The sequence below is a fragment of the Martes martes genome (genome assembly GCF_963455335.1).
Source record: "Martes martes genome assembly, chromosome: 9".
Taxonomy (NCBI): Eukaryota; Metazoa; Chordata; class Mammalia; order Carnivora; family Mustelidae; genus Martes; species Martes martes.
In genome coordinates, this window is record NC_137896.1 from 117,330,418 (window position 1) to 117,353,687 (window position 23,270).

A 23,270-nucleotide genomic window follows, 5' to 3' on the forward strand; every position below is an offset into this window, starting at 1 on the left:
GTGTATTTTTCTCTAAGCCCTGCTTCTCTCTCTAGAGGAGGGAGGTACGACAAGGACAATGAACGAAAGCAGCTAGGGGTCCCCGACTTCTTCAGGAAGGAAGAAAGGGAAGTTCCCTGCCGAGTAAGTTTTCAGACCATCTCACTGCTCCCTTTGTGATTAAGTCTTAAATGCTAAATTTGGCTCAAGGTTAGCAATGATCAATCCGACTTCTTACGAGAATACACAGCACCCTACTTTAACAGCACTTTCTTCCAGGTACACACTCCCCCTTTTATGAAAGTATGCCCATTCCTATTTGACTAGACAGAAACTATTTCCTTTGAGATAAGATGAGGGTTCCCCGTGAATTCTTTATGGTCTTTCAAGCAGCAGACAACTGTTTTGCTTTAAAACCAGATTTCACAAGAATGAGTTAAAGCAATCTTTATTTCTAAAAGCGTGACTTTTTTGGATCCAAAAAATTCCCTAAACTAAAGGTCTCAAAATCTGAGGCATCATTTAATCTGTGGTTTAGAGAAAAATTTTTGTGAGGTCAGTCCTCGAATTTATAGTCATTTGTCAGGATCAGAAAGTTTTTTAATGTTTGCTATCTTATGCGTGCTGAGAAATGACTTTAATCAATATATATCACCCAAACTAGGGGCTGGATGTCAAATAAAGAGAATATTTGGGGGAGATTATCAATTTCCTTCCCAGCAAATATGTAAAACTAAGTGGACTTTCAAACAATTCCAAATAATAAAGGACAATGCAAAAAATTATCCAAAAAAAAAAAAAATTCCAGGGAAATTAATCAGCCTAATTCTCTTTTTCTGGGTTCAGAGAACGCAAAATCTTCCCCTGTTCCTAAGGGAAGGTGAGAAGAATGAGAAATTTCAAAACTGCAAATTTACTAAAACTCAATCTTTGATAACTCACAAAATGTGACTGTCACACACACATCATTACCTCTTTTCCCTGACTAGATGAAAGAACCAGAACACTTGAAATGGGTTTCCCCAGCAACATTCCCTTTAAACTTTTCAAAGAAAGAACACCAGTAAGATTATCATATTCAAGTCTGTCACGAATTAAAGCTATTTCTTGAAAAGTCTTCTCTATGACTGTTTTTGGCCAGTGTGCTATCATCTCCATTGTTCTTCTTAAAAATTTCATTTAATCATTTCAGTTTTTCAAGTTTCCATCCCATTTCCACAACTCATTTTGTCAAACACCCACTGAGTAAATTTTCTTCTCACCTATGTCCTCATGAACACCAACAATCTGGTCTCTCCCTGACCATTACACAGAAATATTTCCTATTCTCACCATCCCTATGGCTCTAGCCAAGTCAAATGTTTCCCCTCCCCTCCCCAGTCTATTCTTGCTCATTCAATGGCATTTGAGCATTGCCTTCTTCAATAAAATTTTAAAATCTTTGGCTTACACGACTGTGCTCCTGAAGTCCTTCTACCTAAATGACAACTCTCTTCCACTGGGTCCTCTAAGTTCAGGCCTTGGCTCTCCCAATAGCTGTATGTTACACTTAATACTTCCTCACTTTGGTTTCATGATCCCCTTCTTCTCCACTTTGATCACTTAGCTCCTCTCTGGTCCCAGCTGCCAATAATTAAGACTAGATACTCTGTCAACAGCTCCAAGTAAATACTTAATGGTCTTGGGCAAGTAACTGGAACTTCTTTGGGCTTCACTACATTCTTATGTCAATTAAGTAAATTCTCTAGGAAAAGATTAAAGAGTAGGGGTTTCAGAGCTGTGAGGGGGAACACAAACAAAGTGACAGCACTGGGAATTCTCACAGTATTGGCGGGACAATGAGGAGAACTGCCCATTTCAGATTACTAGCACAGGTTGGGGAACAGTAGAAAACAGCACTGCATGCATGGATGGGTAGGCTCTGGAAGCAGGATCCAAGAAGAAACCATTATTTGTTTCAAGAGAAGATTAAAGGAGACTACTCTAGCGATCATACTGCAGAGAAATTAGACAAGGGAGGGCGGGAAGCCAAGGAAATGAAATAGGAAACTATTACCATGATAATCCAGGTGTGAAGAGATTAAGACTACCTGCTTAATGAAGTCTGAAATCATTCTTCAAGCACTCGAGATCTTTCCAACTCATCTCTCCAGCTTTCTCTCTCATTATTCTCTGCAAGAAATTTCTTTTCCAGTCTAGATTACTCCCTGCGCCCCGAATCCAGTGCGACCACAGTCCCACCACGAATGACTCAATCGGCCACACCTTAGCTGTCCCTATTCCTTTTCCAGTCTTCAAAAGCTATGCTTCTTTAGGGGTCTAGTTTATGCCTAAACTTGGTCACAAAGGCTTCTCTAACCATTCCAATCCATAACAATCTGTACATTTTTAAAGGCCTAGAATTATCCTTATATTCCTTTTTTTTTTTCTTTTCTTTTTTGCCTGTCTAATCTTCAACAGATTACAGGATCACTTTAAATCAAAATCAAGGGACGCCTGGGTGGCTCAGTTGGTTGAGCGGCTGCCTTCGGCTCAGGTCATGATCCCAGCGTCCTGGGATCGAGTCCCACATCGGGCTCCTTGCTCGGCGGGGAGCCTGCTTCTCCCTCTGCCTCCTTCTGCCAGTGCACGCTCGCTCTCTCTCTCTCTCTCTCTGACAAATAAATAAATAAAATTTAAAAAAAAAATCAAAATCAATACATCAAAATAGATACTTCTATACAATAGTACTGCACTGAAGAACCAAGTCAAGCCAATATGGTCAGGGTCGGGCTCAGGCTCAGGCTCAGGGTTAGAGGATGGATGGATGGATGGATGGATGGACGGATGGATGATTAGATACGTATATACATACAATGGCAGACAGACAGACAGGAAGGATGAAAACAAGCCTGTTCTGTACACTCTGTCGCAGCTATAAACAGCTAAAGATACCGGGGCGGAGGGAAGGGGGATTCTGGAGCTACCTTAGTCCAAGGTTCTCCTTCTGTCATCCACTGGGTCACACTAAGATTCTCCCTCAACATCACTCTACAGTGTAAGTCACGGAAAGACAAGAAGGGTCTGGACCCCATCTCTGACCCCATGCTAACTTCTCAGCCTCTAACTGCCCCAGTGACATACCCGTTTCCGGGTCGAACCAACCTCCTCACACCAGTTAAAACAAAATGACTCATGTATGAACACAATTAGCTCTCCTACAGTGGCAGGGAGTTTCAGCATCCCTTCACATTTCCAGCCATCCTGACTGAGAATTACACACCACAAAGGGCCGTCTTTAGCTCCCCCACATTGCCTTCACCTCTTTGCCACTGTCACCCCTTGATTCCGTTCTGACCACCTTCTCTCTTCCTTGTGCTGTGCCTGGAGTCCCTGTGCACTGCACCTCCCACTTTCACCTACTTCAGGGACATCCATGTCACCCTCCTCCTTTGTCCTACCCACTGCAGGGCTCCCAGAGCACATCACCACGTCACCTCTGAAAAACACTCCGGACAGATTTGCCTTGGAAAACAGATCATTGCAGCTCTCACTTGAGTGTCCTTCCTCAATCTTATTTCTTCTTTCTACTTCAGGACAGATCTAAGGAGCCCTAGCTTCCCACTCTAGATTCTAATCTAGCAATAGTGTTTCCCACTGCGGTGTGATGTGCTGGAAAGACCACTGGCTTTCGAGCCAAGGAATCCGCCTCCAAATCCCAGCTCCACAAACCGCTCTACCTGGATCCCTTACATCATGGTGCCTCCAGAGTCCTCCTCTAAAAACACGGAGGGAAAAAATTACCTTGCAGAGCTATTGAGAATATTAAAGGAGATCACATATACGAAGCACCCAGTCCAGTTCCTACCAACAGTATGTATTCAATACCAATAGTTCCCTCTCCCCACTCCCACCCTTCTAAGCTCAGCACTGGCAGCCCCTTAATAAATGAGGCCGGAGGTGCTAGAGCGGTTGCAGTCATGCCATCACTGTGCCAATAAATCCATTTACATCCGAGTTTATCGAGCCAAAGCAGAAATCCATAGCTTCTACTTAGAGCAGCAGTTCTTAACCCCGGGTGCACATCAGAATTACTTGGGGAACTTTTAAAATATCAGACTATTTGGGCTTTTACTGCCAAAGATTCCAATTTCATTGACCCGAGGTAGGGCCAGGGTATCAGTGCAGCCCAACACTCGAACCACTGATGAAAATTAATGGGCATCTTCCAGAGTTAAATGGAACCCAGCACCCTTGGCACTTGTGGCCGACTGTTACAGGCTCCCCCAGACAAGACCGTGCAGAATGGATGCAATCTCCCCAAATTTACTTTGGTTCCACAGACTCCTAAAATAATCTCAGGGAACCAAGTCACTTCATATGAATCTCTATCCCGTAATACAACAGCAATCAAGATGGAAAAGTAGCCAATAAGCACGTAACAGAATTCTGGAGTGTCATACCTCCCAAAGGAAAACACAATACATACCTCAGGAGAAAATTTTAAAATATACTTTCTATGTCCTAGAACACCCGAAAATCTAGGCCTGAGCTGCTTTCTGCATGAAATTATACATGAGCTGTGTTTCAGTTAGTGGCTCCAGTCATGAATTCACCAGCCTTAAGAACAGAATGTGTATGTGGTGGTTAGCTTTGTTTCAACTTGTCAGGACTAAGCAACGCCCAGCTAGCTAGCTGGTAAAACGTGATCTCTGGTTGTTCCTTTGAGGGTATTTCAGGAAGAGATTAGTATTTGAATCCCCAGACTGAGGAAAGAAAATCACCAATGGGGATGGGCATCAACCACTCCTTGAGGGCCCGAACAGAACAAAAAGTTGAGGATGAATTCTCTCCGCCCTCTTCCTCTTCTCCCCTTTTCCTTCTCCTCCCTTGAGCCAGGAAGTCCGTTTTCTCTGCCCTTGAACAACAGAACTCCTGGTTCTCTCGCCTTCACACTCCATGCCTTACACCAGTGCCTCCTCTCCTCCCCCGGTTCTCGGGCCTGTCCCGGTTCTCTAGCCTGAGGATGGCACACTGTGGACTTCTCAGCCGCCATAACCTTGGGAACCAGTATTGTAAGAAATCTCCTCTTCTATAGATTCCATTTTTTCTGTTGCTCCTGAGAACACTGACAAATACAGAATGGTTCCCTGGTTCCGAATCAGCATCTGCACGTCGGAAGGCAAAACGCAGAGTCAACCCACCCACTGCTCTCGTAGCCCAGCCATCAGTGCCCGGCCTTGGGCTGGGGGTAGTTGTACCTTACCTGCCTGAGACAGTCTTCGGAACACCCTTCCACAGCCCACCTGGCTTGCCAGGCTGCCCTGGCCAGCACACGGGGGCATTCTGTTTGGCCAGCAGAGTTATAAAAAAATATGTACCCATGGCCATCACTTCAAAAGCAGCCATTTTTTCATATGAAAAAAAACCCTGAGATTGCAGGCTCCCTTAAATGACATCTGCAAACGTGGCACCACGAGGCCCCTACTGTCACGTGGGCCGCAGCTGCGCAGGTGTGGGGCAGCGGCTGCTCCAGCTGAAGCTCCTGGCTGCTGGCTCCCTGCAGCTCTCCCCACGTCCTGCGCTAGTTCAGCCAGCCAGATGCCCTCCTTCTCCAGACCCGCCCAGCCCCCTGAGTAGCCACGGCTGTTAACGCCTGTGCAACCTGAGAGGCAGCTCCTACACGGGATAACCTCAGCACCCAGGTCATCTTAGACGTGCTCCTCTGGGTTAATGACCTTCTTAGGCCATGTATGATTCCACTCTGGATATCTTCCTGACACTCTCTGCCTGTCCTGGGCGCCTGACCCTATCTGGATAACTGGACCTTAATTCCTGTCTTCTGCCTCTGTTTGACACAAGGACCTGTGTGCCACAACCCTGCCCTGAGTGTGCCCTGCCTGACCAGTATAGCCACGGCGGCTTCTGAGGAAGGATGAGAAAGCTAAGAACCTCATCTCCTGACCCAGATGGCCAATTTCAGCTTTTTCACTTTCAATTCATTTCCATACTATGTCATGATTCAGGCACCATGGGGGGACTAAACTGCAGCCAGTGGTCCTTCGGACCACATGAAATGAAATGATGCCAAGAAGATTCCCGTAGAAACTAGAAGTTCAAGTTCTTCAGTCATAGTAAACTAGTTACAGTCCTACCTCTGGACTGGGCTAAGGTGCCATGGTACCAGGTGTGAGGACACTCCAGAAACTATTTAGACTACTGCTATAAAATGAATTTTTAGGGGTGCCTGGGTGACTCAGTCAGTTAAGCCGCCTGCCTTGGGCTCAGGTCATGATCTCAGGGTCCTGGGATCGAGCCCCACATTGGGTTTCTTGCTCAGCGGAGAGCCTGCCTCTCCCTGTGCCTCTCTCCCACCTTGTACTCTTTTTCACTCTCTCAAATAAATAAAATCTTAATATCCCCCCCAAAATGTATATTATGATCCTTAATCCCCAAGGTGACAGTATTTGGAGGAGGGGCCTTTGGGAAGTAACCAGGTCTTGTGACTGGAGCCCTCATGATGGGACTGGCAGCATTTTAAGAAGAGATTTGAGAGAGAAGCTCTCTCTCTTGGCCACGCAAGGATACAGCGAGGAAAGGGCTGTCTACAACCTACGAAGCAGGCCCTTACCAGACAGTGAATCCACTGGTGACTCGATCTGAGACTTCCCAGCTTTCAGAAATGTGGGAAATAAATATGTGTTGTTTGAGCCACCCAGTCTATGGTGTTTTTTGTTAGAAGAGTTGGACCAAGACAATTATATAAACAATATGGTTTTATCAAACAAAGAAAAGTTATTAGCACTGATATTTTTTAAAGGTTATGTTTGTCACATCTACTATCAGCAGGAAATGATCACTATTTCACCCTCTAGTGCAGTGAGACCCTGAAATGTTCCTGGATATTTCTGTATGACGCTACCGACGGGGGTCCTAACTATAAAATTTTGACTATATTCTGAATAAACTGGCTTATAATTTTAAGAGGCTACTTCACACACATACCATGTTTACAAGTTAAGCTTCTCCTCTCCCCAAAACACTATATTCCGAGTTTCTGAGTACTTCTTGCTCCGATGATAAATTTTAGTAGACAACTAGAACTTTTCCTTAGTTATCTCTCTACGGAGTACGCTTTTCCTGAAGTAAAAAAAAATAGGCTTTCCCAGCATCATATACTCAGGTTTAATAATTCTCAGAATAAGAATAAAGACAAGAATATATATAAGTCAATTTCCACCACATCCTGAAGAAAATCAAGGGCAGCATCTTCTAATGACATATGATTCAGCCTCATGACTAGTTCTTTAAGAAAAAAACAATCTTTCTCTGGTTTAGTAACTGTAGTGAATCTTACACTTTTGTCCTTTCAATAATCCCCCTTTTATCCTGGGGATCAAAACTTCTCAACATGAACCTACCAGTTGAGAAGGGCAAGGATGCGGACCTGGCCCAAGTGGGACAGACCCGGGAAAGCTGATCTATGCCTATCTGTAGACTGTTCAACATGGAATCCGTTTCCTGCTATCTGGACTATGGAAATAGAGGATTTGAGCTACATTTTCCATTTCATTTAGAGTAGTTTGTGCTGGATTTCTACCACCCACAAATAAAGAATCCTAACTAATACAGAAGTCATTTTTTTGTTTTACTGACTGAGTTCTTACGTAAATGATTTATCTAACCTACTGACTTACCTCGTCTAAGAATAAAATTTAGACACTGAAGTCAGGATCTATTTTCAGAATAAACTCACTCCATCCCATGTAAGAACCATATATGCCTAAAGCGTAGTATTAAGTAAAATCCTATCACTGAATACAAAGTGACTTTGTCATTCTAACATCAAAAAACTCTATTAGTGGATAAAAGACATATGCTTGGAAATACAAACTTGTAAGTGGATGATGGCTTCACGGTGGTATAATGACATCACTGTAGCAAATCAGGATGCGGTCAAACTCCCTGCTATTCCATTCACCTTTCATTTCTTTGGGAAGGCAACGTAAAACTACACTGAAACTGGCGAACCGTGTCCTCATCCTAGGAATCTGAAGAGTTTATTCTGGGACTGAGACTATCCATAGCAGCTTGATAATCAGATTAGAAGCATCCACAGGCTAATAATATGTAAATTAGCTCCTAAGGCAAACTTGGTTTTCAGAGTAGTACAGCCAAATGTTAAATGGTTATGATACAACCAACTTCAGGAACTTAGATCTTAAAATTTTCAACAAGTATTCTGGATGCCTTCATGGATGCAGGTATTTTTTTTCCTGGTTGTTTTGTGCTATACAACAGTTTTTTCCTTTTTTTGTTTGTCTGCCTTGTTGCTTTACTCTCTCTGCACAGACTAAAGGTGCAGAAAGACACCAGTGCTGCAATGTAGGCATTTCACCTACAGTAGAAATGTCATTTCGTCGTACTTTGGGGTGTGTGGGGAGGGGACACTTTCCCATTTTGCCAAATAGGTTCCACTTTTTTTCCTGTCTGACCGGCAAGGAAAGTAAGGACATAATAATATAAAGTTAGAACTCTTAGAACAGAAAATATGGAAATTTGATTTTGAACAGAAAATATGGAAATTTGATTTTGAAGAGAAAAAAATTAGATTATAATCCAAGAAGGATTTTTTTTCCTTTGACCTTCAAGAACATGAGCGGAGGCTCATGTAGGCTCAAATAAGACAACCGTTCAAACTGCTAAGGCCCAACAAATCAAAACAAAGGTATTGTAACCGTAAATTTATGGATTAAAGTGATTATACAAACAACGTACTCTTACATACTACTGAATTTGGTTTTAAATGAACTGAAATCGAGTTTTAACTGGAATACACGGAGGTCAATGAGTCTGCGATCTAAGGGTTACCAAGGAGACTGCTTGCCACTCTAATAGAGCATAATAATTGCTAAAACCAAATTAATTATGCTTGGTAATCACAGATCTCATATGTATATTTTCCACAACAGGAGGGTGGAGAAACTAACATAAATTGCTGACTTCCATTCTCACTTGCACTTCATAACCCTTGGATACGGAGTGGAAAACTCGTCAACCAGAAACTAAAAATGAAAGTTTAATGAGGCACAAAATCCCATGTTTTACTTAAGGGAAAAGAAAACAATTTCCCCACCTTGAGTGGAATGTATAAGAAAAAGTGTTCCCCAATCTCTTCTACAGTCTATACTTTATATTCCACCAAACTATACTTCCCATCATTATCATCAGGATTAATATCTGGGGCGCCTGGGTGGCTCAGTGGGTTGAATGCCTGCTTTCGGCTCAGGTCATGATCCCAGGGTCCCGGGATGGAGCCCCACATCGGGCTCCCCACTCAACGAATGGGGAGTCTGCTTCTCCCTCTCCCTCTGCCACTCTCTCTCACTCTCTCTCTCTCAAACAAATAGATAAAATCTTAAAAAAAAAAAAAGATCAGTATCTAATATTATGTGTAACTACTACAACATACAGGAAAACTTGTACAAGGTTTCTTTTTTTTTTTTAAGATTTTATTTGTTTATTTGACAGAGATCACAAGTAGGCAGAGAGGCAGACAGAGATAGAGGGGGGGAAGCAGGCTCCCCGCTGAGCAGAGAGCCTAATGCGGGGCTCCATCCGAGGACCCTGAGATCATGACCTGAGCCGAAGGCAGAGGCTTTAACCCACTGAGCCACCCAGGCGCCCTTATACGAGGTTCCTATCTTCTCTCTAGACTGTTATAAATACCATTGACGCTCTGAACAACATTAAATTAGGAAGGCAGAAACTTTTCTTACATTAAACTAAAGCTATATGACTACAGGTTGAAATACGGGGCAGAAGATAGCCAGCCGCAGCTTAAATCACAACCAAAATCCTCATTTGTGATGGACCCAGGCCTCACGTTCAGAACCTGCTCCCTGGTCCATGTGGTTTTCCTTCACACTAACGGGAGCCTAGTCACCTGGAATGTGCCTCCTCTGTGCAAAGTATCTTCCAACCCCGCCCCAAGGTGGCTGCTCTCCCAGCCACACCTTGCCTGCATCACATTTTAAACAGCACCATACACACTGGTCCAAACAGATTCTCAACAGACCAGCTGCGAAGGTGCCGGAGATGAACTGCTGACACAATAAAGAGATGCCCTTTAGCACAGAAGACAGAATGCCTATTACATAATTTCCATGAGAGTCTTTCCTCCCAGTAAGATTACTAATAGTGACTTTCCCCCAAATTTAGTTTACTTACACTAATTTTACCTTACAAGGAAAATTCATTTTGAAACTACTTGTAGGACTACTATTTTAGTTTTTCAATAACAAATTCAGTGAATCTTCATATAATAAATACTTTCAATAAATTCATTGCCTGAAAGAGATGCTGGCAAGCCAATCATACAAATATTCAAAGTTAAATTACTTTAAAAGCTCATTTACATTTAAATAATTACATTTAAAAGCTCATATGTGATAGCACATATTTTTACCTTGAGAAGGTATGTGGGAATATTGCTGAAATCCACTGGCAACTTCAAAAGGAAACGAGCTGAAAATTCACCAGTCTGTAGGACAAAAGGTATAATAATAAGATTAAAATAAGAAATTGATTGTGAAGTGACAATTATAGCCAAGGCCACAAGTTCAACCTGTTCAAACTGGAGGCATTTTCAATTTGGGTTTCCTAACATTAGCAAGAAAAGAAGGTTGGAAAGCAGGGAAAGATCAAAAAGAATTCTTGAATTATTAGCTACTAAAAGCATAATTAGAATTTTTAAATCTGCATTTTCAATGGGCAATAAAATTATAATGTCACATTACCTTTTCGGTTTTTTTAAGTGTAAAAAGAATACATGAATGCATGATTTTTTTTTTAATCTAAGCAATAGAGACAGACCTCTCCCTTTGATTCATTTCTTTTTTACTAAAGCACTCAGACCATAAGATTTATAACCCACACGTGACTGATATATATCACTATCCTTTACAGTGTGTCTGGAAGTACATACAAAGGTCAAACTTCTGTCCAGAGAAAGTAGTTTATCAGCAGGTATCCCAAATAAGATTCTAATTTCTTGAACAATCTATTAACATCATCATCACCAACTAATATTTTTCAGTAATTCTATGAACTGGTCTCCATAGGAAAGATGTACAGAGGTTTAGAGATTTAAAACACTTAAGCCTAAATAATGACTTCTATGTTCTTTTTAAAGAGGAAAAAAAAACTCATGTGAAAGAAAAAAATCTTCCTCTCATTTTACTATGATGGGAAATCATCAAGTTTTGTTTTGTTTTGTTTCGCTTTGTTTTGTTTTTTTATGATGGGCATAGCTAAGGCATCACACTGCTTTTAAAAAACCTTTGTCAGAGTGTAGAGAAGAGGTCTTCCGGTTGGGTCATCACACACCCAGAGGTTCCAAAGAACCTCTGCAAAGGCCACAGAGCAGGGTGCGGAGCTGGTGGGGTCCTGGGCCTTCCAACCTCTCTCACAACCAAGCCTGCAGTTCACCTTGGGATTCTGACACCCTGGGTTTCCCTAGAACATGCTGTTTGAACAAAGAACTTCGGGGATGATCCAGAACTACTCTAAAGAGTGGATCTCTATCATTCTTATATTTGGGGAACACTGAAGAGCTCCCAGTAACTCCACTGCCTTCTCCCCTTAAAAAAAAAACCAAGCACCCCAAACTCCTACAACACATGCTTCAACACAACCAGCATTTACAAATATTTTTTTCTGGCTCGGTGGACGAAGGCACATAAGCATACCTACACACCTCTTAGAGAAGATTCCACACCCATCACCACGCCTTTCTACAAATACCCTAACAACTGGCCACCATTTTTAAACTCCGACCTAAAACCCCAAAAAAGCAAAGAGAAATATAAACCTTGAGCTCAAAAGATAAAACTGGTAACTACCATCTGCACGGTGGTTCGTCGTTTGACTGCTTACAACATCTTTCAACTTGCATCGACCTCTGGCTGAGGACAGAGCACGTCCTCAATGCCACAAGCCTAACCCCATGACACAAAAAGCAGAAATGAGAGCAGTGAATGGACAGACTCAACACTGAGGCAAGCCAGACAGACTCACAGAAGCCACTGGGCCACGAGAAATGCCCGTGGTAAGAAACAGGAGGAGTCACAGGAGCTGGGCACGCCAACACGTGCGGGCTACTTGAAAGATTAGTCAGGAGCCACCTAGGGATCTACAAACAGCTCACCACGGCAGGGGGGAGGGGAAGGCTTGTGAAAGAGCCTAATAAAATTCTCACATTCTATTACAGTCCGAGATTACTAGAAAGGTATGTTTTGGGCGTTTTGTTAAGCTCCGAGAGGACTCTACAACTAACACTGCCTATTGAGTGTGATTCTTTGGATCCAAGTATGGGGCTCATATACTAAAAGAGGTGAGTATAGGAACATAAAGCACTAGAGAATGATATGGGAGCTTATGAGAGGGGCATCCAGCCCAGTGGGAAATTGTGGGGTGCGGGAAGAACAGAAGGGTCTTCCCTGAGTGCTGGAACAGTGCTATAGAGGAAGGGACATTCATCAAAGAAGACAATTCCCAACCACTGTCCCCACTCTCCCTCCTATATAATCAATTTTTCCCTCTTTACTCACTCACTCCCATCAGTATGCAAACATCATTTAAAAAGTCTTCACCAAAAATATATTTTTTTAATAAAATAAAAAGTCTTTCTTAATTTCCTACCTTTCTTCAGGTCCCATCTCATTTCTCTGTTCTACTTCACAGTACAACCTCTTGTAAAGAACTGGTCTTTATTTCTTCTTTTACTATTCTCTCTGGCACCTTCTCCTGCCAGCCATCCCCCCACCCACCAGTCAACCCCAGCAGCTTATCAAGGTCACCAGTGACCTCCCCACAGCCAAATCCAACAGTCACTTCTCAGTGCTCATTTTATTACTTGTTCTCTCAGTAGTGTTTTGACATAGCTGATTATTTCTCCTTTCCTGGAACATTCTCTCCTTGGTTTCCAGGATCCCACTCTGCCTTGGTTTGACTTTACTTCACTAGCCCTCCCTACAGCCGCCCCAGCCTCTGAACACAACCACAGCTCAGCCTCCTCTCTCCCCTTCCTGAAATTTCCCAGGTGACCTCATCTAGGCTCAAGATTTTCAATACCATTTATCTGCTGACGATTCCCAAATGTTCTATCTCTGCCCAGACCTTTCCTTAACTTGCTTCATTTATCCAACCACCATGAATGAAACTAAACTCCTGATTTCCTTCCTTTGATAGTCTTCATTTTGGTAAATGGCCATTCCGTTCTTTCAATCCCTCAGGCCAAGAACCTCAGAAGCCTCCTTGACTCCTCTCTTTCTTGCTCATCCTACGTTCAAAGTAGCGGCAAATCCTGTCAATCCTACCTTCACGATGGATCTTTAGTCCAACCACTTCTCACCGCAGCACAACCACCTGATCTGAGTCACGGCTATCTCCAGCCTAGGCCGCTGCCCTCACCCCCAGCTGCTTCATCCAGAAGCTTGTTCCCATCTCCGTAGGCACAGCAACACTTTCAATACATCAGTCAGATTAGGATCCTCCTTTGCTGAAAACTCCCAAATGGTACAGTTTAGCTCCTTTATAGAATAATCTGACAAGGCAACAACTGAGCAGACATTTGTGAAAGAGATGAGGAAGAAAACCATGCGGAATGTGGAGGAAGAACATCCCAGGCAAAGAGAACACCAAGTGTAAAAAGGGTTGGTGCAGATATAGGCCTAGATGTTCCAGAAGGAGCAAACAAGTACAACACCGATCAGAGGGGGCCCAGAAACCCTCTTTTCCTAACCGCTGTAGGATGTACAACAATCCCTCATAACATTAGCAAACACCGAAATGACGACCGCAACTACATGGAATGTTTGTTAAGTCACTCTTGGGGATACTGAGAGGTTTTTTACAAGTACCAATGGGTTAGAAGAGGTTGCACAAGGCAGTTGGTTGGATAGACAATAATAAATCAAACTCGATTCATCTTCATTTTCAATTTAGAGACACAAACCATCTACAATCAATAAACAGCCATTTCTACCTACTGGAATACAACGTCAATTGGTGAATTAAAATGGCAACCTCAAAACTCTCATGTTAGACTCAATGGCTGTTTCTACATTTTTTTTTCTCTGAAAACAATAAAAGGAGGAAAATGTAGGATTTAAAAATTAAAACAAGCCTTGTACATATAAGGTAATGGGAAATATAATTACATATTTAGCACTTGGACTCATGTGAACTGCTAGTTATTTTGGTCCATGTACTACATTTTAGCTCTTTTGCCCTATTTTAGTTTGTACAATATATTTTTATTCTACCAGCTATTTTAGACCAACATTCCTTTAAAAACACTTGGACAATCCCTACTTTATCCCCTCTCAAAATGTTGATCCTAGAACTAATATAAATTTATGTTTATTGGCAAAAGACTGATTTCTACAACTAAACTCATAATAAAAGGCAAGTTGATCCAAGGACTAATAGGAGTTTCTGTTTATCAGCAACGGACTGATTTACACAACCAGATGACATAATACAAGAAACTTAAGGCTGTGAAAGGAATTTGGTGCTCTGGAAACCACAGAAAGTGCTTTTTGATCTCCTACTTTCCAGCTGACTATACATTCTTTATTTTGCCAGTGAGAGAATAAAGAAAACCTAGCACTTGCTTCTAACAGTGTTGGAAACATTGGAAACTACGACTCAAGAATTCAGTTTTCAGTTCTGCCACTGATTTTCCTTGTGACCTGGAAGTAATCTCCTTCTGGGTAACTAAGTCAATGCTGATTTAAAACATGTCTTAATATAAAACTTAAGCTATAAATTACATAAGGAGCAAAACATAAGTGAAAAATCCATTCTGAGTTCTACCTCAGATGACTTCTTCTGTGTTTTTATATTCGAAGTTCCAACAGTTATTCAAGCAATTTACGGTCACTCTGTTGTAACGTCAAAGATTGCTTCCATAGCAATCTTTCCTGTAAGCTGAAAATGAGACATTTAGATGCAGCCAAGTGAACAGAATAATTTGATTTTTTTGTCAGTCCTTGGTCAAATCTTCTCTTGGATAGATGCAGAAAATTATCTGACCTATGACTGTTAAAATGTCAGCCATTCTGCCAACTGCCTTAATGGCAATTTCCCCAGCTTAGCAATAAATATGTGCATCCTTTCTTTTTTTCAAGTTATAGTACATTGGCAAGTAACTTAAACTAACAAGACTCTGAGTTTTGGCAATTTATGAGGTCTGAGCTTTTCTTCTGGTAACAGAAGCTGTGTCACATGACAGGCACTGACAGGTAGACATCTCGCGCAGAATGGGTTCCAAACCCAGGTTGCTCGGTAAAGGGAAATTTCACTTTCTTCTCTACAAACAAGCTGTCATCTGAAACTGACTGCTTCTACCACTTGGATAGCTACAAGTGAAGAAACACTCAAGAATGACTACAACTTTAACAGGGTGACAGTAGGATAAGGGTGATTCTTCAAGTGGACTCTGACAACCAACAGCCCAAGTCTACAGACTATTCCTTGGCAAATGTGTAACTACCCATTACATATGAAAATGAAAGCCAAAATCAGTCTAACTAGGATTTCGCAACATCTCACACTTTACAAAATGTTTTCTAATGTTACATTATTTATTTATCCCACAGCCCTGTTTAATATATATAATTCCCTTAAACCTATTTCGGAAATGAGAAAACTTAGTCCTAGAACAGTCAAGGAACTTGACCACAGCCATTGAGAGAGCAATAAAGAATCAGGGGTGAACTTCAAGACTCAAGATCCATTCACCCTTTTCATTTGTATGGATTAAGAGCCTAAAGTGTGTCTGTCAGGCCCTAAGCAAGGCATTGTAAATATAATGAGTCAAAGAAACACGGCCCCTGCCCTCTTCGGGCTTATCATCTAGTGGGTAAGTCAGCCATTAATCAAAATAGTGCTCCTATAAATTACAACCTGTGAAAAATCTATGCAAGAAAGAGCAGAGTGTTCTGATGTTTCAGGAAGATTGGACCTATCTAGGCTTTGGGGTTCACTACTTTGTGGGAACTCTTAGAAAGCCAAGTCATAAGACCATGTGGAAAAATAAACAATTAATACCAGCCAGGAAAACTTCAAAGAAGCAAAGCAAGGAGAGGGGGTTTGCTACACTGGATAATAAAGATACAGAAATTACAGGACGGTAATACTGGTATTAAATCAATAAACAGAATAGTAAGTCCAGAAATAGGGCCAAATACATTTAGTGTATGATTGATGATGTGAGACAACTGCATCGCCATCTAGGAATAAAGTCAGATCCACATTTCACATCATATATGAGGATAAAGTCCAAGTGGATTATGAATTTCAGTGTACAAAATTGAAACCATAAGGAAGAAAACACTGACGAATGCCTTTATAACCTTGCAGCAGGGAATGCCTTTCAAATATGACTCCAAATTCAGAAGCCATAAAGGGGATGATGGGTAAATTTGATGGCCTGAATATAAAAATTTTGTGGATGGGAAAAAACCACCATCAGCAAAGTCAAAAGACAACTGACAGAGTTAAGTGTACATGCAATCCTATCACAAAAAGCTAACGACCCTTAATGAAAAAAAGATTTTAAAAACCCAAGAGAAAAACATATATTCAAATATATGTTTATATTTATATATTCTACATACCTATGTATATATACACATATATGTATATATATTTTATGAATATACAGAAAAGAAATACAAATAACTCTTAAACATGAAAAAATGCCTAACTTCATTCATAACAAAGGAATACAAATTAAAACTAAACTGAATATCATTTTTTACCAAACAGACTGGTGGAAATCAGCACTTTAAAGGTATTAACTGCACTGTGCTCTCTCCTCCACTGTTTCTGATGTCAAGTCAGTGTTGAATCAAGTAACTGCTCACCTACAGATAAAGTGTCATTTTTCTGTGATCACTTAAGATTTTCTCTTTATGTGTGGTTTTCAGTATTCTGACTTGCATTTTTCTTGGTTAGGGTTTGTTGAGATTCTTGAATCTGTAAATTTATGTCTTTCACCATATTTGGAAATATTGAGGCATTATTTCATCAAAGATTTCCCTGCTGCCTCTTTTTCTCCTCTCCTCTCCTCCTAGGACTCTACTTTCACGTATACTCGATGTTTTGATTTGGTCCCATAAGCTCCGCCTTCCTCTCTACCAAGTATCAATCTCTATCCAGTATCTAACTGCTTTCAATCCCATCTTCAGGCACAGGTTGTTATGTTCTGTCCAGAGCTTAGAGTTGTTATGTGTGGAATGGTTAGTCCAGAAGCTACCAGGCCATTATGCAAAGTGGAATTTGACAGAAATCTACAAGTATGTTAGTACATTGTTGACTACACTGTGGAGAAGTAATCACTTTTATATACTGCTGCTGGATTAATAAATTATTAGTATGAACTTCATGGAGGGCATTTTAGAAATAAAATTATAAACATATATAATCTTTGATCTAGCAATTCCTCTTCTAGTTATTTATTTTACTTGATAATAAGACATACTTGAACACATGCAAAATGACAGGTACAAGAATGAAGGAACTCTCTATATTTGGGAAAAAAATCCCTAAGCTAGGTTAGGTCAAAAGCAAGATGCCAAACATGGTATATAATATATGTTACCATAAGCATTAAAAGGGGAGAATATATATATATTTGTACTTCCTTTTATGTGCATATAGAAACTATGAAAAGGTACACTAGAAAAAAGCTATACCGGTGCTCACCTGGGGTGGAGGAGGAAAAGGACGATGGCTCTAATTTGGGTGGACACAGGACAATGATGGGAGAGAGACTTTCCACTTCATATATTTTAACAGATTTTGATTTTTCAACAATATGAATACATTACTCACTCAAAAACTTTTAAAAAGGAATTTGCAGGGGTGCCTGGGCGGCTCAGTTGGTTGAGCATCCTACTCCTGATTTCAGCTCAGGTCATGATTTCAAGGTCATGAGGATGAGCCCTGAGACATGGTCCATGTTGAGGGCGGAGTCTGCTTCAGGTTCTCTCTCTCTCCCCCTCTCCTTCTGCCCCTCCCCCTGCTCACATCCACTCTCTCTCAAATAAAGAAATAAAATCTTTTTAAAAAGGAATCTTCAAATTAAATGTGTACACATTGAGATGTTCATAATTCACATACTCAATCCTTCATTCATTCATTCATTCAACAAATATTTACTGAACACCTACTGTGACAGGTGCCAGGTTAGGTGACGGAGATCTTTTTTTTTTTTTTTTTAAGATTTTATTTATTTATTTGACAGACAGAGATCACAAGTAGGCAGAGAGGCAGGCAGAGAGAGAAGGGAGGAAGCAGGCTCCCCGCTGAGCAGAGAGCCCGATGCGGGGCTCGATCCCAGGACGCTGGGATCATGACCTGAGCTGAAGGCAGAGGCTTTAACCCACTGAGCCACCCAGGCGCCCCGGTGACGGAGATCTTAAGACAAACAAAATACAGTCTCTGGCCTCATGGAGCTTAAAGTCTCCTCCGAGTAGATGAACAAAATACTATGATGTAATGCTCTGACAGGGATATTCAGCGCACACTTTTGGAAGTAACTGAGTTAGGACTCTGCATTTTAGGTGACAGAATTCCATTTCAAACTCACCTGAGCAAAAGAAAGATAATTTCTTAAAATGCTATGCAGTATCTCATGGAATCTAAGACTAAAAACACAGTTTTAGTTCGAGAGACTTGAATACCCTCAGCAGTTTCTCCTTGTCTTATCTCTGCTCGCTTTCTGCTTTGTCTTACTTTCTCTGCACCTACCACTTTCTGATTCTTCTGACTAGATAACATGAGAAAAAATTTACATGTGACCCACCAGTTACTCATAAGGAAACCAGCCTCACTTTCTCTGTGCTAACTCCACATTCCCAGGCAAGAATTGTGTTTGCCTTCTGTGCCTTCCGACCTAGTCAACACGACCTCCATGCTTCATTACAGTCAAAGAGTTAGTGGCACCATAAATTCGCTGAAAATAACTGAAAAACTAGGAAACATTTTTAGGAAGGGGGGGAGGGATTAAGTTATATGTACACGCTCCCAAAGCCATAAAACAGTCTGAGGGTTTCCTGATAGCACACTTCATATACCGGGTCCCTCACCTTTTTCCTCTTAGTACATGGAAAGAAAGCATCTGGTCCTTTAAAGACCCTTGTAGATCCCTTTCAGGCTGAGAAAGCTGTGTAAAGGGTGCTCCCGATATCTACATGGCCATGGAGGAAATGCAGCAGGGCACCCAAGGTTTCAGAACAAACACGTGGCCTCCCAAACAGAAGCAGGGGTGGGGCAGGGCGGGGGTGGGGGGCACGAGGCATGATTCCAGTCCTTCACCAGATGATGCTCCATAAGGTACAGGCAAAGGAAACGGAAAGGATTTCCTTTGTGCTTCATATGCCTCCATAAAACCAGTCTTTTCCACTCAATGCACCCTGCTGCTTAAAGAAGCCTGAATTTCCTACTGGTACTATTATTTAAAAAAATAACAAAATTCCTTTTACATGTCAATAACACTGAAAAAGCTATCATATTCACCTTTAAGGTCTCTAAATTAGGTACACACACATACTACTTCTTAGGAATGAAGTCAAAATCTGAGATACAAACGACCGCTAGCAAGATCCTAAGTACGCCAACTGACATACAGGTCAAGATTCAGTGTAACAAATCCATTACGAACACAACAAAACTGTGAGCCCCTGTCATAGGTTCATTTATTTTAAATCATGTTCAACTCCTAATAGTTCCATGTGGTTACAACAAAAACAAATCTGTCAGCTCTAGAAGCGTGTGTAACACAGCTGACTACCACACTATACCCTTTTCAAAGGAGCAAGTGCAAGTTTACCCCAGTCTACAAGTCAAATGCCTTTAGGCCGTAACTCCCAAGCAGTGTCAATTCAACAGGGGTTATGAGAGAAGCCCCTGGGATGTCCGGCTACACACAGAAGGCTGACAGGCATCGCCAGAACACCTACCCCATCCTCGTGGCGGGACGGGAAAAGGCCACATGTTTCCAGGTCCTCCAGATATTCTGATCCCTCTCTTAGCACTCTGGCCCTCCTCTCCCACCTTTCTGGACCAGTGCTCTCCAAGAGAAAGACAGTACAACACACAAATGTAAGCCAAACATACATGCGTACTTTAAGATGTTTAGTATTTTCTCATAGCCACATTTAAAAAGGTAAGAGAAACAAGTGAAATCACTTTTAATACTATATCCCATTATATCCAAAATATTCTCATCTCCATATGTAAACAACATAACAATTGTTAAGGAGATCATTTTTGTATGACTTCTTGGAATTCTGGAATGTATTTTACGTTTGCGTAGATCTCAATTCGGAGTAACCTTGCAAGTATGGTAGCGGCTCTTACACTGGGCCGCACGGCTCTAGACATTGTTCCATCAATACTAATCCCCACGTTCAGTTAGATGCTCACCGTCACAAATGCCTGAAGACCTACTTGAGCCACCAAATACCATGAACCTGGCACACTCCTCACAGGAAGGCAGATACGTGTCATCCGGTTAGTAGGGGGTGATCATGGGACCCCACTGCCCCTTCCAGATAATATGGCTTTTCCTCCTTTCTCCAAAAATGTCTAAACCTACTGTCTTTACTTCATTTTCTCCACCTACATTCCTGACAACCTACAGTCTGCTCTCCCCGGCTCAGAACTCCCATCAGAACTGGTCCTGGAAAGATAAGCACCGCTTTCTCCCTCTTAAATAGGAACTTTCCCTTTCACCTTGCTTTCCATTCCTTATCTGCATCTTAGTGACACCAACCTCTACTAATTCACATAAGGGACTTTCCGATTTACAGCACTTTCAGAGATAATCCGGGAACAACCACTAACCTAGAATTTATGGAGCCCCTACCTACCATAATTCACCTCAACTATTTACAAGACAAGGCTAATGATAATAATACTTTGTATTACATAACTCCATGTTTGCTTAATTCTGTTTGCTTCCCACACACAGGATCTCATTTATTTTTGTGTCAAGGGTTACCTCCAGGAAAGTGACACAGGGAAAAAACCTAGTTACACACACACACACGAAACTAATGACAGAATTAGAATCTCCCGCTTTCCAGAACACTCTCTCTCCAATACATTGCCTATGGATATGGGCCTCTGCTCTGCAGGACTTTACACTCTAACACACACTGCTAGAGAAGTAATCAGCCAAGGCCACCAGACTGAGGGGGCTCTCATGCTGTGGTAGCTGACTTAAGCAAACTGAAATCTAAGCCAATCATTTCCTATAAATGCCTCCAAATTAAGAAGAACAATCGGTCACAAACAGTCAACTGGGCTTTCCCAAGTAATGCAACCCCTTAGGCTACAGCCAGTCAAATAAGTCCCCTGGTTTTTTTCTGTGTCTTCGCTACAAAAACCCTGCCCCCTAGCTTTGGTCAGTAGAATGTGCTCCAATTCTTAAAAATTTTAATATGCCTCAGTTTATTTTTTTAACCAACCTCATACACCTTCCCCTCAAACGTAACAACAGCAGGATGAGATGACAGAAGCCTGGGTCATTAAGTCAAATGAGGAGCTCCTCATGGAATGGCTCCTTTCTTTTCTGCACAATATTCTTAAATGCTGCCAGAGCTTAATTTATAAGTCATAGATTCCTAAAATCTTACTGGGATTTGGGGTCAACTACAATAACAACAACAACAAAAAAAGATAACTTCTTCACATTCTCCATTATATAAGTATATGTCATTATTAAGAAAATACCCACAAAAGGAAAAAATATGTTGCCAAAATCCTTACAGATCACCCACTGGTATTCTTTAATATGTAAAAAATGTGAAAACATGTGGTTGTGGAACATCTCAAAACATTCACTTCATAGCAGGAAAGAAAAATGTCTCTGATCAAAATATTAGGTATGATAAACTAACTTTGAGTTCTGGGAATTAAAAGCCAAAGGAAAAAAAAAATCACAAATTTCTTTACTGTGCTTTGTTACAATTTACGAACACTGGTTCTTTAGATACAACAGACCCATGCAGGAAATGCTGGCTAGGCAGTTGATATACGTAATATAAAATGAGACCTTAGACTTTACCCATTGACAAAACTGATAATGCACCCTTACTTTGATAGGGTGTATCGACACAGTATATATGATTTTAAAACCTGTAGCTTATATCGTGGCATTCATCAAAATTAACATTCTAATCTTAAAACTAACTCTGCTCAAAGAGGCAGCAGGTAATTTTGTGGTCATGGAATAATTCTATGTCTCGCCTGCAGTGGTAGTTACAGGAAGTGATGCATGTGGTAAATGCCATACACATACATTGTGCCAAGGCCAATTTCTTAGTTTCCATACTGTACTATCAATATGTAAAATGCAACCACTGGAGGAAATTGGGTGAAGGGTATGCAAGACCTCTGTACTATTTTAAAACCTCTTACGAATCTATAGTTATTTCTAAATAAATAAATATACCTTAAAAATAACCCTGACCATGCAGCACATGAGAATTGTTCATTCTGGACATAAAATCTTACAATTTCAACATATTATCTGTTTTCTCCGGATTAAAAAGAACAATGCTTACTAAAAATTATAAAACCATCAGAGATAAGGAATACAATGTTCAAAACTAACATCTACTCATTCAAGGAGATGGGCAAGCCAATAAGACAAATGACTTCATAAAAAGATAAAGGCTAAGAACAAAGGGTGTTTGCTGGCTTTCTTAAAAATGGTACCTTCAAGTGGGCACTGGCTGAAACCTTCTGGATGGAAGTTTGGGGGAAAAAAGAGTGTCTTTGAGGTGGCATGGAGGGAACACTGAATTTCAAGTTAGCAGGCTTGTCAGAAGGCTGACAGGAGATCAGAGCCCTCTCCCTCTTCTCCATGGCTGTTAAAATTTTCCTTTCGCCAGGTGATCGTAACACAGAAGAGGCATCTCAGGTTTTTAAGAGCCTCACACTTCTAGAACAGAAGTGGAAAGTTAAGAACATAAATGTATGTGGCAGAAAGAAATTTTCATTGATGACAAGCAGTCATCACCCTCTCAAAAGAATACCGAATTTTGTAATCCAAAGGTATTAAATAATTGCGCACAGTCTTAGAACCATCACCAAGAGTATTTATCAGATGGGCTAGTCGGATCCAAAATAAATGGATTTACACTTAGGCCAGGAAGAACACATTGATCTCACAGTGTTTTATTTGGAGAGCATATTAATGTTTTAATTCATAAACATCCATTTATTTCATA

At 41.1% G+C, this 23,270-nt stretch overlaps 1 protein-coding gene across 2 annotated transcripts in view; it reads right to left on the reverse strand.

Annotated features, from left to right (window-relative positions):
- Positions 1 to 23,270, reverse strand: part of BABAM2 (BRISC and BRCA1 A complex member 2) — a 401,322-nt gene that overhangs the window by 247,515 nt on the left and 130,537 nt on the right. For both annotated transcript variants that reach the window (XM_080812666.1, XM_080812665.1), the window contains exon 6: positions 10,427 to 10,501. In XM_080812666.1, coding sequence (XP_080668792.1) covers positions 10,427 to 10,501 — 75 coding nt within the window. The remainder of the gene's footprint in view (positions 1 to 10,426; positions 10,502 to 23,270) is intronic.